General features: G+C 43.2%; 1 protein-coding gene across 1 annotated transcript; it reads right to left on the bottom strand.

The window, feature by feature from the left end:
- Positions 1 to 5,831: 5,831 nt before the first annotated feature.
- PPDPFL (pancreatic progenitor cell differentiation and proliferation factor like) lies at positions 5,832 to 11,395 on the bottom strand. Its single transcript, XM_066625283.1, has 5 exons — positions 11,136 to 11,395; positions 9,864 to 9,967; positions 9,015 to 9,107; positions 8,693 to 8,792; positions 5,832 to 7,294 (listed from the first exon to the last, which is right to left on the bottom strand). Exons 2-5 carry the CDS (start codon positions 9,916 to 9,918, stop codon positions 7,282 to 7,284), a joined length of 261 nt encoding a protein of 86 aa, XP_066481380.1. The 5' UTR covers positions 9,919 to 9,967; positions 11,136 to 11,395; the 3' UTR covers positions 5,832 to 7,281.
- Between the last annotated feature and the right edge of the window lie 3,970 nt (positions 11,396 to 15,365).

The raw sequence follows: 15,365 nt of genomic DNA on the forward strand, positions 1-15,365 counted from the left end.
CATTAAGCCATTCCCCCTGTGTCCCAGTCCAGATTAGTAGCTATTTGTGGAAAAAATTTGAAGTAACAAACTGCTTTGATGCATCTCCCTCCTTACATCTGGTTTGGCCCTCAGGGCACAAAGAGGGCCAAGGTTAAATAAAGTCATATTATGTGACATCCCTTCTATTGGCCTTTAAACACAGTGTGCTCTGTGTAGTTGGAGGTACACATGGCAGAGGGGGAGGGGTTAGCTGGGTCTGCCTCCTCTGCACTATGAAACGGTATTGCTTTTGATATGGTACGAGCCACTTGGAATACCATTGCAGCTGAAGCTTTCCTGCAGGATAGGCCTGCTAAGGAGTTCATCCATGCCCAGGCATTTACTGTACTTACACAGCAAGCTCTGCTCCACAAATCCAATCACAGAATATTTTTTCACTTCATGCTTCCTCCAAAGAAGGACATAGCTTGACATTGTCAACAGCATTACAAATAAATCCAAAAGTAAAATAATATTTGTTGGCCTTATTGGTGCGCATGCTCAAGAAAAGATAAGAATAACCTGGTTACGTTCCTGTACCTGCTTCTGCTGATTGTCCTTAGCTTTCCTTTCCCTCCCCCTGCCAATTCCAATTTGTTTTTCTTTTTTTTTCTTCCTCCAAAAACCTCCAGATACATAGGGTTGTCCCATTAATACTATGAAATAGTTTAAGATAAGAAACAAGGACTTTTCCAAAGCTACCCAACAAGTTTCATGGTTGTCGCCTGTTGAATCTTGATTAGTACGTGCTGGGGTAGCCAACCTTTCAACTTTAGGGCTCCTGGACCTTTAACATTTACATAGAGAGGGAATTTCTGAAATTTCCTCTTGTACCCAATTGTTAAAGGTCCAGGAGCCCTAAATTTGAAAGGTTGACCAGCCCTGGTATATACAGTATGATATAAACAGGCTCCACACAGGTGCTAGTAAGTGAATAGATTTCTTTCCTGTTTTCTCTATAGCTCCCTGGCAGGAGCAGTTTGATACATACATTCAAGGTGGAGATGTAGCACAGATATAGAGCACATGCTTGGTATCTCCAGGTAGGGCTGGCAAAAACTCCCTGCCTGAAAATCCTGGAAATACTTCAGTACTGAGGTTCATGGACTAAGGATGCAACCCTAACCAACTTTCCAGCACTGAGGTAAGGGCAATACAACTCCGAGGTAAGGGAACAAACGTTGCCTTAGTTTGAGGAGGCCTCTGTGACTGCCCCCCCCCCCAACTGCAGGATGCAGCACATGCCCAACTGGCACAGCTATGCCAGTACTGGAAAGGTGGTTATGATTGTGCCCTAAAAGTCTTAAGCAGTATTACCCACAGAGTTTTGCACAACACAAACTACATGTGCACGTGGGGAGGAAAAGCAATCATGTGTAATGGCCAATGACACGATTGTGTAATTTGGTGGTGAAAGGAAAACGGAGACAATCATGAAGGTACACAACCTTTACTAAAAGTGCTCATTAAAAGGGGGAGGTCTAACTGAGTTAGCTCACTCACCCGAAGTCTAGAGAGGGAGACTCTACAGCTATCATTCACACAACAATGGAGCCCTATAGAAAACAATGGAGCCCTATAGAAGAAGGAGAAGGAGGGAGGAGAGAGAACCAGAAGTGCCTTTCTAAGGCCTCCTGGAGGCTTTCTGAGGCATGGGGCAGCCACTCATGGCCTCCCCAGGTCCCAGACCAGACACTGGAAGGGTATTAATCACCTAAGGGTTGTTAAATAGCTACACCACTAGAGAGAACTCTGTAGAAGGAGAAGGGACAGAGAGAAAGGAGGGGAAAGTGTCGGAGGATGGGACAGAGGGAGATTAGCTATCCCACGTATATGTTTGATGGGACACCATTTATGAATGGAAACTGCAGTGTGTCAATCAACATCTCTAGGACTGTGATCTTTGGCAGTTAAACTGAAGAATCTCATTGATGTTAGTGATACTGGTGTAGATGATGTGCATGGATTAAAGCCAGAGACTGTGAAACACGTCAAACATACACCCAGTTCCTAAACAATTTGATAATGAATTAATTCCATAGGACACAAGCCTGTCAAAACCCTCTTAAATACAACAGATCTCAAGGAGAGACTTAAGCTCAGGTACAAATCTCTCTTAGTGAACTAAGAATTTAAAGTGCTGAACTTTGACTGGATTGTGCCCATAGATTTGACCTCAGTGCTATATTTAGGACTGAGTTGGTCAGGAAGCTATTTTTATTTAAAAAAAAAAAAAAGTTGGCTGCTCAGGAAGTAGCTGTGACATATGACTATACAGAATTCTGTTTTGGAAAACTAACAAATCTCAGTTATAAACCAGAAGTCACAGAGGGCACTAACAGGTAATAGGATCTTATCTTCATGGATGAAATGGGATGCTGTTGGAATATCATCTCTTGACACAGAGAATATGTTATATAAAATTAGCAGTCTGATATAAGCTTTTCTGGTACAAGATGGGCTTGAAAAACCCTGACCTTTTCCTGACCACAGTAAGCAATATTTTGCTGTGACTTAGTGACACACATACCAGAGTGTGCTCTTTCCAGACATCAACCTGTTATGCTGTAGTTTTGAGAAACAAAATAATGATTTAATACTAGGAGCAGCACCAAGTTAGACATGTGCTTAATTACCCAGTGTGGGCAGCTGGGGGATGTTTGTTTTTTTTTTCAAATAGAAATCAAAAGGGCCACAGAAAGCAACTAAAGTGTGCATAGGAACTTCGATTGGGATCAGAACCACAGTGCAGGCCAAGTACTGAAGTCTCTGTCCAGCCACAGTGGATTTGTCCTGTTCCTTAGCCTCTCTTCTTACTATCTGTAAAAAAAGTGATCCCCACCCTACAAATCCAGTCATATTGCATGATTCTATGTACACCTAGTTTGGTCCAGCAGCAAAATTAGCCTCTTCTTCAGCCACTAACACTGGATGCATGCATACATAGACAGACAGATAGATTTGAATTGCCTATTCCCATCTGATGCCCCAAACCCCTGGGATTTTCCATTGGTTTAATGGCACTGTACACCACAGATAAGATTAATGTGTAGAAGTTTCCTATCCAACAACAAACAGTAATATACCACAGCAAAGTTGCTCATTATCTCCACTTCAAGTTTCTTCCATTTCTTTAATCTGTGGCTCTGGTGAGAGCAGAGGTTGAGTGGAAGGACAGGGGGTATAGTGCTTTTAGACCCAGTGATAATTTATCTGATAGCCTAATGCCAGGCCTCACATTGCTATTTGGGGAGGAAGGTTAGGAAGTATTTCCAGTGGGTTAGGACCCCTAGACACTTTCCAGGTGAGAGCTGGTTGGGGCTGAAGGGCTTTTTTGCTGTTCCCTTTATTCCAAGAGGATTTGTGTTTGAATAAGTAGAGGGAGGGGTTTATGGCTAGAGAAAGGGCTTTCTTGGTGGTTTCACCCACCCTCTGGAGTTCCCTCTGAGAACTTGTGAACTTCCTCCTCTTTGATGGTATTCCAGCAGGGTCTCATTTATTCTGGTTGGATTTTAATTAGGTCTTCACTTTAATTGATAAGGTTTTATGACGTTCCCCTAGGTTACTACAGGTTATTGGTTGCTGCCTGTTCACCATTCGTTTTGTTTTTATCCTCACTTGGAGATTTTTTTAATAAACAATCGTTGTACAACTAATGTTTTATTGTTTTTAAATTGTGTATGTAGGCCAAATATATATAAATTTAATTTATAAGATGCTTTGAGTTACTCACCAGGATTAAGAAAACTGACGTATAAATACTCCAAATAATTGTGTTACTCCTAGCACATAACCGAAATGATCCTTTAAAATGTGTGCCTTTAATACATATGAGGTAGTAGCCAGCACATGGAAAAGTCATGATCGTAAGGTATGAGGGTATCTCTCACTATACAGACGTGCATCACTTAACAACCTTCTGCTTAATGACGGATTGCATATATGATGGTGGTCAAAGCACAAGGAAGCTCTTAATGAGACAGTCGGGTCTCCCATAGCCTGCAGCAGAGTGTCTGTTTACACAACAGAGAGGCTCTTAATGCAGGAAGTCTAGTCTTAATGCACAGGTAGTCTAGCCTGTGCAGCCAGCTACTGTCTGGCAGGCAGTGTCTCTTTACAAACAAAGGCACTAGCTTGGACTGAATGTTAGCTTAATGACCTAATTGCATAACAGGGATGGGAGAACATATACCTGTCCTTAAGTGATGCACACCTGTACCGTCTTAAAAGGAAAACAGTTTCTCTCATTTTTACTTTGTTAATTTATGTATTTTTCTAGTTTTAAAAAATCAGACTAAATGCTTAGCAGAACCAAAGTGTCTTTGCCGCCCATCAAAATACCATGAATGAGGAGGATACGCCAACTCCTGCCAACATATGTAGGATACGTACCTTTGGTGAGGTACTTGTCCTGCATCCCAGCCAAATGTGCTTCTGATAGCAGAGTCACAGCAAGGCCTCCGATGAGGAGTACAGTGAGCAGGCAGGCTAGCATGGGAAAAGCATTCTTTCAATGATCCCAAACTATGTAGAACTTTATAAGGAAAAACTCGTAGTTGGGAATTATGCTCAGAACCAAACTAGAAACTAGTGCAGACAGAAAGATACTGGTGTGGTATAGCCCAAGGAAAGCACACCAGATTCTGCTCTGGCTCCTGCATTTTGGGCCAGCTACAGTTTCTGAACACTCCTCTAGGCAACCCCACACGCATTCATTGCAGTAATCCAATCTGTATGCAACCACAGCTTGTCTAACAGTGGCCAGACCTATTTGAGTGCAATACTAATGGACTTATGCAACATACACAGGGCATCTGGTAATCTTGTGAATCTTGGTACCTTTACAGCACATTCTTATACATGTATACTCAGAAGTAAGCCCCACTGAGTTCAATAGAGCTTACCTCTAGGTAAGTGCATATAGGATTGTAGTCAAGTCATTGTTTCCAAGGCAAACAGATTGGTTTCATCAAACTATGTTTGCATTCTCTACTAATGATTTTGTAATAACCTAACAAGGACTAGCAAACAAAAATTGGTAATTATTTCAGCATTATACGCATGGGTTGCCTTGTTAAAAAAGCAGTTTGTAATGGTGGGAACTTGTCCACTTCAACTGATATTCTTCCTAACCTTTTAAATCCTCTAATGTATACCTTTAAGAGCAGTTGTATTCAAAACATATTCATATTTAATCATTTTTTTCATCAGCCACCTTGAAGAAAAAGGACCCATGGATTTTGAACCCATGAAATTATTCAAAAGGTGCTTGTTCTATTTTTGTTTAGAATGAATTGGATCTTGGAAATAGAGTACATTATCTAAGAATTCCTTTCATAGCCCTTTCTTCCTACACTGTACTTATACTGTCCTTTTTAGCTGCTGTCAGCTATAGTATTGATCAGAACTTCAAGCCATGCCTTTATATCACAAGTGCTCTGGATAAAAATCACGTAGGTGTCAAGATGTTTTTATAATGTTCCACAATGTATGACTTATACTTGTTACCATGCTGAGAATGTAACTAAATATTTCCTGCAATCCTCAGAACGTCTTTGAACTGGTTTGATTTATCAGTTCTACTAAATGACTGATGAGCAATTAAGAATCATCAAAGTAGCAACATAAAGTTCCAATATAGCCCTTCTGTTTTTAAAATGAAAAGCAGGTTTTGAGTGGATCACCATTCCACTGTTCTTTTTTTTCTCCTCATGATAAGGCCCAAGCTGCTTCTCTGTTCTACCACAGATTCATGCTTACTGTTAACAGCTTCTCACCATTCATTAACAGATGTCACCATTCATAACAAATAACATATCTATAAACTTTATTAATACAAAACTTAGTAAAAAAGTTCATTCTGTACATTCTGACAAAACTACAGATTTTTTAATACATACAAAGATGAATAAAACTGTAATGTGGCAAGTCCACAACCTGAAACATCTTTGCTTTATGAACCATCTTCAACCTTATCCAGGTTTATCCAGCATCCATTTCCTTCCACTAGATTTGCTTTCTATACCATCAGATGCACCTAAACACAGTAGCATAATGGATCAAACAAGTATTAGCATATGGTGGGTGGTAGAAATACTGTATAAACCCAAAGTATGCTAGGCTCGTGCCAGATGCCTACAACCTTCCACACTGAAGTCATATCAACGCTAGATCTCAAAATATACCAGAAGTGGACCACCCCTGCATCATACTAGTGTGCTATCAGAATTACAGTCCATTGATATTGCTGCAATGTCATTTCCTGTTCCCTCCAGCATAAACTATTTTTTTTTACCATATTAAGTTGTTAACTATTCAAGAACTACATAACCATCAGATTCCCCATGTGTTATGTCTAAGTTTACATATCCTATACAGTGATTGTCCAATAAAGCTGAGCGAGTAAAAGCAGGAAGTTCTTTTATCAGAATTGTTAAGCTTGAATTCTGATTGTTCTTCAGTGTTTTAAAATCAGGGTTAGTGTGTCAAAGGAATAACTTTGCCTAACATTTTACACTGCCTGCTGCATTCTAAGTTAAGGCTGCAACCTTATACCCATTTCCTAGGAGCAAATTCCAATCAACTCAATAGGACTTACTTCTAAACAAACATGCATAGGATTGAACTGCAAAATTGTGATGTTAATACCACCTATGTGATAGGCGATACTGATGCAGTCAGTGGAACCTACTTCTATGTTAGGCCTGCGGTGTACATTTTTTCTTCAACAAGTAAAGTTTCCACATGTAACCTTCTAAGAATTGACCAATAAATAAAAATCTGTATTTGGCATTGAAACAACTTTAGCCTGCAGATCAATAGAGCTGGCATAACCAACAAACTAAGCCTATGGGGAAAAATGGTCTATCATACTCTTAACTCCAAGCATATTTCCTTCAAGACAGAATAATCTTGAATCATTTACCCCAATCTACAGAATACTTTCAATTTAACAAAGGTAAGCATGGATAATTGACACTCCTTGCTAACAAGATTTGGTTTGCATTTTTTCCAACAATATGCAAGAGCCACCACGAAATGCAGCACACCAGTTCCCCATCATGAACTCAGCAGCAGACATGAGAAGTCAAGTTCATGGTTGCCTCAAATCCTTTAAAACTATGGATACATTCTTAGAACACAGTACTTTCCCTTGCATCTTAGCTTCAAATGCTTTCTCATCTTGCAGCCACCTGGAAAATGTAGTCTCTCAAGTAGTGAGGCTGTATATGTAGCATTACTGTCATCTTGCTGTCCAAGTCAGCTGTTGGCACTGTCAACAAATTAAAAAATAAACTATGAATAGACCTTATAACAAAGCTGGTGTAAAGAATTACTAGAAAACTTCAAATAAAGGCTAGAGAAGATTAAATAAACCTAAGCCTAGATTCTAAAGGCACCTTCACATGTGGAGATTCTAATCGTATCAAATCAATTCTGCTTCAAATTGCAAGTGGGATACCATGGATGCAGCCAAGTGGTTAGTCCTTCCCCCAGCCCCAAATATGTTTCAAGGTTACTTCTGTTGGACATACATATAAGGAGTTAAAACACTCCTTCCTCATCATAGCTTCAGACCAGATTTCTTTCCCCATGCAGCTGCCACTGAGAAAAAACAGACATCGCCATTTTAGAAAAAGGACTAAAGCAAGCATGTTCCATTGATAGAGAGGAAGGACAAACCAGATACAGAAAATGCCTAGAACAGGAGAGAGAATGTCTCAAGAAACATAGATACACTATGATTGGTCAACACTTGGGAAATGTTGCACAGCCATTTCAAGTTTTTTTAAAGTTGTGTTTCCCCCATTATTAAATATAATTAAGCACAGAGAGTACAGGTTGACCATGGATGAATGGTGGTGTCCCAAGAACTCCTGTAAAGAATGGGTAAACAAAATGTGATAATCCCACACAAAGATTCAAATCAGGTAAGATATGAATCTGATGAGTTAGTGATCTGAGAGAGCATTCCTATGCTTAATTTTTATTTTGCAGTCTCACAATTTAAGTCAGTGGTCTTCAAACTGGAAATGGTTGTGTCCAAACCAGAAAACACTTCCTCATCCTAAGCGGTGCTTACTATTCTGCCATGGTGCTGTATTTCTTCTAAACTGTACCTGGGATGCAGAATGGTAAGCTCCACTCACGGGGTGGGGAGGGCTTTTTCTAAACACCGGATCTGGCCCACAGGCCAGGGTTTGGAAAGCCCAGATCTAAGCTATGGAGGAGAGCTGGGTCCCCTCCGGGGGAGAAAAGGGAGGATGGAAATAAGGTAATAATAACTCCACTTCTCAATAACTTGTCAAAAGCAGTTCCACTTGCTTACAAGCTAAGGGAAGGTAAGTTTTGGATCAGCTAAGCAAGTACATTAGACCTACTACATTAATAGCACAATGGGACACCATCTTTCTCCCCTTACCAACTATACTTGCCACTTTTTATTATTAAAATACCAGTTATACCATCTTTGAAAGACACACACTGCTTTCAACAGGGGGTTATTTCCAAGTTACTGTGTTTGAACCACAGCTAAAATTAGCATACAACAATCATTGCCATCCTTGTGTTAACTCTGACTGCTTCATATTAAAAACAAGATTCCCCTTAAGCAAGATGAAAATAATTCAAAATTGATCATGTCCCTCTAAAGAGAAGCAATTCATCTTACCTGCTGGCTGATAAGGTTTTCCTGCCCAAGTTCTGAGGAACTGACTCACAATGGAAGAAGCCTTTTATCCACCAACATTTATCAAAGACTTCAGGTAACCCTGTAAATATATACAGGTTCAGTGACTAACAGAATAATAAAGAACTAAAATCACAAAAAAGCTTTAGTTTTCATAAAGCAGTAATACCTGAGAAAGGAACACATTCTCACTTATATGAGAATTAAACGCAATGCTGAGAACTGCACTAGCACCAATTCCCATAGAATTTCAGTATGCTTAACTTTCCTAGATTGTACCCAATAATGCTTAAAGCAGTAATACCATGGAGGGGTTTTTCCTGGTCCAAGGAGGCCGTGGATTCAGAACAGCAAAATGAACTGCTTGAAGAAACACTGGAGTCAGAATTCAGTCGTGCTGTGTGCAAGAGATAATTTACATTAGGGGAAAAGCACTTTCTATTCAATATTCAAACAGACCAGTAGCTTGGATTCAAGCTATCTTTATGGAAGTCTAACCATGCTGTATACATGACAACTGAAGAAAGCAGACTTGCAATGCAATACTATGCATATCTACTCAGAACTAAGCTTCACTGAATTCAGTGTGACTTAGGGTGCAATCCTATGCACACTTCCCTGGGAGGAAGCCCCACTGAGCACAACGGGACTTACTTCTGAGAGACATGCATAGGCTCTGGCTCTTATTCCTAGGTAATGTATAAGACTACTTCCCTAAGTGCAAAAAATGGTGATCAGAAAAGATTCCTTATGCCTCTGTTTTTCATCAGGGACTGGAGTTTTGATTTTTACATTTCTATTATAGGAATGTAAATTATATTATTAATCCATTTCTGTATCAGCTCTCCTTAGAGATGGAAAGAGGCAAACAATTTCATATCAAAGCAGAACTGAATTAAGACAAATTCCTTACATTCAAATAAGAATGGAACAATAATGATTCTTTCAAGATTAAGCATTTCCCCCCAAACAATGAAGTACAAGTAGTACTTGCTCAGAGTCATTTAAATATGACTATCAAAACCTCTCATGGTAGTATACTATACACACTGCTCTCCGTCCAAAGAAAAGTTTAAGATTTAAGTCCAGGCAGTCTCCTTCAGAAGGGAAACAAGAAAAAACACTGCCTATGATTTCAAGGCAGAAAACTTACTTCTGTAGTATTGATTCTTGGCCAGAAGGCAGCCAGCTGAAGGCACAGCTGCCATTGCAATGGTGCTGACCAGACACAAAAGGCAAGAATCACTGTTGAAGCACCTGCAGAAAGAAAATAGAAAAATTATGTTTTAATAGGATGAACCTCAGGGCAACTTAACCCACAGATTTCTGTGTACTTTAGAATTGTATTACAGACTTGCACTAAAGAATTACAGGCCATAAACCCTGTCCATTTGACTTTTCTGTGGGTTGGTGGGGAGAACAGAACTATGCTCTTATGCAGAGCGTGTGCCTTTTCACTGCTACAACAGTCAATTTGTACCTAGAAAATCAGCTCATGCATGTCTCAATAAATGCTTTAGCAACTTGGCTAACAGTGGAATGATATTCACAGCAAAGGAGCAAAGCAGAAAGAAGCTCCACTCACAGAAGCCATCATTGGGTGTTCTACAGCTATAATGCTCCACCACTACGCAAGTTGCAATCCCACAAGCAATGATGCACATTCATCAGACACAATCCACCACAGTGTTTAGGAACAGGGTGTTACTCAAGGATTCCGTCACAACTTCTTTCAAGATTTGTACGAATTATAACCATTGTGCTTCCAAGTGTTAAGCAGATGAGAGTCAGAGATGCTTTTCAGCCAACAGTGGGGCTATTTGGTGATGAAGAGCCCAATCTTAGGCATGTTTACTCAGAAGTAAAGCCCATTATAGTCAATGGGACTTACTCCCAGGTAAGAGTGCATAAGCCTGCAGCCTTAAAAAAGTTAACTCTCCATCTGTCACTCCCAGGTAAGTGTGCATAGGACTGCAGACCTTATAAATCCAACTGGCAGTCTGTCCAGGTGAAACTTTTTGCAAACCACCTTGGAAGACCGACTGCAAGGAACTAGAGGACCATCATGATAGTTCCCATTAGCTGAAGGGAACAGCCCAAGGAATAGTCCTGCAGAAACCCTGAACAGTCCCAGGAAAGAGCCCACACCTATGCATGTCTACCCATTACAGTGAACGGGGCTTACTCCCAGGAAAGTGTGGACAGGACTGCAGCCTTCCAGCCCAAGCCTGTGCATGCCTACTCAGAAGCAAGTTCCATTCTAGTGAAAGGGGCTTACTCCCAGAAAAGCAGGGATAGGATTGTAGCCTCAGAGCCCAAACCTATGCATGTCTACTCAGAAGTAAGTGCCACTATAGTCAATGGGACTTGCTCCCAGGAACGTGTGGCTAGGATTGTAGCCCGCAGAGTGCAGAGGGCGCGTTACCTGGGTGGTCCCGCGGCGCAGCCTTCCACGAACACCGCAGGGGCCTTTGCCTGCAGCAGGGCCCGGCCTGGGCGCTTCTCCGGGGGCTCAGGGAAGGGGAGAGCCTGCTGCTGGCAGTGCAGCAGCCGCCGCGCTGCGTCCTGGCCGCTTGTGCAATGCCAGCGAGAGCCTCCTGCCTGCCTAGCGGGGTGTCCTTATATAGAGCAGCCCTTGGCAAAGGGCGCTGAAAGCGGAGGGCGGGAGCGCCTGCCCGCTCCCTCCTCTGGCGCCGCGTCCTCGCGCAACCCCCGCTCGGGGCCAAGCGGGGCAAGGCAAAGTCCTCGTCACCCTCCGCAACAACTACAACAACAACAGGAGGAGGAAGGAGCGCTGAGCACGTGCTGCCGGGCAGGCCCGGGGAGGAGGAGCGCGTGCCCTGCCTGGGGCCAGCTGCGCACGCTCGTGCAGTGCGGCACGCCGAAGGAGCCTGGCACCGGCAGGCCCTCGGCTTGCAGCCATAGGAGCGGCAGCACGTATGGGGCTGCTCCTTGGGGACTGGCTGCTTCACACGTTCTGCTGGGTGAAAGCAGCTCCTCACAGCCCAGTCCTATCCACACTTACCTGGGAGTGAGCCCCACTGACTCTAATGTGACTTACTGCTGAGCAGACATGCATAGGATTGGGTTGGCAGGGCCCGATCCTAACCAGTGCACTCCAGCTGACTGCCATGAGGCATGTTTCCACAGCCCTCATGCCAGCGGAGCGCTGGTACTAGCTCAGCTCTGGGTGGCACTGGGCTAGCAACATTAGCTCACCGGTGCTTTGCCGCTTGGTGGTTGCGTGGACTGCCTGGTGGCAGAGAGGTAGGTAGGACTGTGGGGGAGGCTGGGAGGAGGCAATCTGGGGCAGGAGAGGGTGGGGAGCAGGACGGGAAGGAAGAGGGAGCCCCACCAGATTCTGAGCCTCCATTTCGGGCCACTGGCCCGACATGGCGGATCTTGATTCTAGGGCAACCCAAGGATAGTGCTGCCCAGATAGCAATTAAGATGCCACGGCAGCCATTTTTGGCATCTTGTAAGCCCCATGAACTGGGCGGCTCAGGAGTGGGCTGAGCCTGCACAGTCCCATGCGTGTCTGCTCGGCAGTAAGCCCCATTGTGTTATGTTGGGCTTACTCCCAGGGCTTAATCCCATGTGCATAGGATTGCAGCCCCCCACACACATTCTTGTGCCTGTAGAACAGTGTTTCTCAACCAGTAGTACAGGTACCACCAGTGGTACTTGAGGTGGTGTCTGGTAGTACCTGCAGGGCCCCTGGACATCTGCCGCCCAGAAGTGAGATCAGGAATGCAACACAACAAACAGTAGTACAAGGCTCAGTTAGGTGGGCAGAGCTCCAAAGCATGGGTTGCATCTGACCTCCCAACCCAGAAGTAACTGCCAATGATGTCATCAGCAATTACTTCCGTTGGTATTTCGAAAAGGTGGACCATGTGAAGTGGTACAGCAGGGGACAAACATTGTGAAACTGCGTACAGTGTTAGGTGTGTGAGAAATTGTTATAGGTTTTTTTTTTTAACAGGTTGAGTGGGTTGGGGGACATGGAAGTGTGAATGACCCATTCACATATAAAGCAGGAGGCTCCAACCTAGCCCAGCCATAAAACTGACTGAAGTTGTCACTTAGAGCAGTGGGTTAGAGGAGAATGGCAAGCTGACGAGGGGTGCCTTGCACGCCCCCTCCAACCTACCACCACCGCTATTTATTATTAATAAACCCCCACCGCTGGTTTATTACAAAAGAACAAAGGTAAAAATAATGCACATGGAGAAATGATATTTCTTGGTCCTAATGCTTGAATCCAGTGTACCTAGCTTTCATGGTGGTTGTGTGTGAAGAGTATTTGGTGCATCCGAGGAAATCAGAAAAAGGAAGGGTTGTAGGGAAGGATTTTAGGGGTCCTTGCTATGCCAATCCCAGCTGATAACTAAAGATGGGGAGAGAAGGGAAAGAGTTCCAGGCACAAGATAGTTACCTGTCTTGTAGAGTGGTTGCAGGGGGGGGGGGAGAGTCCTGTGGAGAGGACCCTCTGACACAACGCAAATGTGTTGAGCCTTGGAGAGAGGGAGGGAGAGAGAGAGGGAGAACATGTGAGAGGAAATCCTCTCTTATAAGGGGTTGGGAGACAGTGCTGAGCTGGAAGGTGGTTGCTTGGAGTATGTATACATTTGAATGGGGGTCAGTTATCAGCAAAATTCAATCAGGGGTTGATGGCTGGCTTCCTAGAACTTAACAAAGACTGTAGAAAACATAGGTACAATGCAATGAATCAGAAACAGAATTTCAACACCAAAATCATGGAAGGCAGTTCAAGTTTGCATACAGTAATGTAGGAGATAATTAAGCAGTGATTGGATTAAAACACAAGAAGGCAGTTCAAGTTTGCATAAACAGTGATTGGATTGAAACACAAGACTTCCATAATGTGTGACTATGGGGGGTGGTGGTTGTGTAACCATGAGCTTGTGGCTTGACCAGAGTCCTGGAAATGTGGCCTGTATGCTGGGAGAACAATTTAGCTTGCATGATATTATAGTCCATAATAGCATAACCAGATATACAGAGAGAAAATCACATCTAAAAGGGAAAGGGGGATTTTCAGTTAACAGTGTTGAAATGGGGAGGTGGACAGAGGATCTCAAGCTGTGAAGAAGAAAGTGGGGATGGGGGCTTCAGATCACACTGCCCTGCCCTTGCCTACACTACTCTCCTTGCCCACACTACTGCTTCCTGAAGCAGCTAGGCAGGCAAGAAGGAGGCAGGAACAGTGGTGATGGGGCGTATGCCTGTGCAAGTCTCTGGTTTTTTAAAGGAGGTGCAAGCTGGCAAGGATAGCAGATCTGCCCCCAATTCAGGCAGTGGATCCAGTGGGACAGCTCCTAACTCTGTACTGAGTTGCTGGGTAGGTGGCAAAATCCACAACCTCCCATACACTGCTAGCAGAAGTAAGGCAAAGGAGAGTCTTTCACTTCCTTCTCTTCCATGCTCCTTTTCTTGTAAAGAGTCCACATACACATATACCCACACCCTACCATGTCATATGTAGTTTGGCCCTCAGGGAGAAGGGTTGAACTTGAAATCTCATGATCAACTATAGTGCACACTTATATTTCTAAAAGGCCTCCTCAAAATTTTCCCAAAGGCAAGGCAGGAACTGATATCAGAAAACAGGGCTAGTCTTTGAAATAGGGACCATTTAAGTGTGCAGAAAATGATAGACATACTGAAAAAATATACTATACCTTTAAGGAATTGACAGCCATGTATTAGAGCAGTGATTTTCAACCTTTTTCACCTCACTGCACACTGGCAAGGCATCAGTTATTTTTACAATTGGCAAGGCACACTGCTGTCAATGCAGGACTCATATCCTCCAGTGGCTGTACTGGAGTACCTCCTCCAGTACCTACTCCTACTGGAGTGGCCCTACTGGATTATGACTGACCTTCTCCCAAATTCCCATGGTATACCTGATGACCATTCACGGCACACCAGTGTGCCACGGCACAGTGGTTGAAAATAGCTGTATTAGAGGAATGAAAGACAAAGGGACTGGGAATTGGTTATGGCAGTGATTTTCAACCATTTTCATCTCACAGCACACTGGCAACACACTAAAATTGTCAAGGCATTCCATCAGGTTTTTGAAAATTGACAAGGTACACTGTGCTGCCAATTGGGGGCTCACATTCCCCAATGGCTCTACTAATAAATGACCCTCTCCCAAATTTCCACAGCACACCAATGTGCTATGGCACAGTGGTTGAAAATGGCTGGGTTATGTTATAAATTGACTTGTGTTTGTCCTGCTTGCATCTTCACTCTGTTTGGGGGTTTACACAGGCTGCAGTTGTGCCAGTGTTGGACATACATTGACATAGCATTGCATCCATAGCATTATGTCCTCCAACAGAACTGGGGGGTAAAACAGGAAAACTTTGTTGCCAGTGGTGGAGTTATAGTTGCATGGGTGGAGCTGTCATTGCACCAGCATACAAGAATGTAGGCCATATTCTATATCATATAATCTATGTAGGCCATACCACTCAGAATGACGTCTCTGAGTTACAGTGTTGTGCTGCCCAATGTGAACCCAATGTTGTCCTTAAAACAGCAGAGGTAAGGCAAGGGAGAGAGTTATTACTCTTTCTTCTCTTCCATGGTCCTTCCACGTAAAGAGTCACCATCATTC

Source organism: Tiliqua scincoides, chromosome 4 (assembly GCF_035046505.1).
Source record: "Tiliqua scincoides isolate rTilSci1 chromosome 4, rTilSci1.hap2, whole genome shotgun sequence".
Taxonomy (NCBI): Eukaryota; Metazoa; Chordata; class Lepidosauria; order Squamata; family Scincidae; genus Tiliqua; species Tiliqua scincoides.

Excerpts from the sequence above, each read along its gene's own strand:
- PPDPFL (XM_066625283.1), bottom strand. The coding sequence starts at position 9,918 with ATGGCAGCTGTGCCTTCAGCTGGCTGCCTTCTGGCCAAGAATCAATAC. Across the intron at positions 9,108-9,863 it reads CAAGAATCAATACTACAGAA|CACGACTGAATTCTGACTCC; the intron begins GTAAGTTTTCTG and ends TCTTGCACACAG. Across the intron at positions 8,793-9,014 it reads CCAGGAAAAACCCCTCCATG|GGTTACCTGAAGTCTTTGAT; the intron begins GTATTACTGCTT and ends ATATATTTACAG.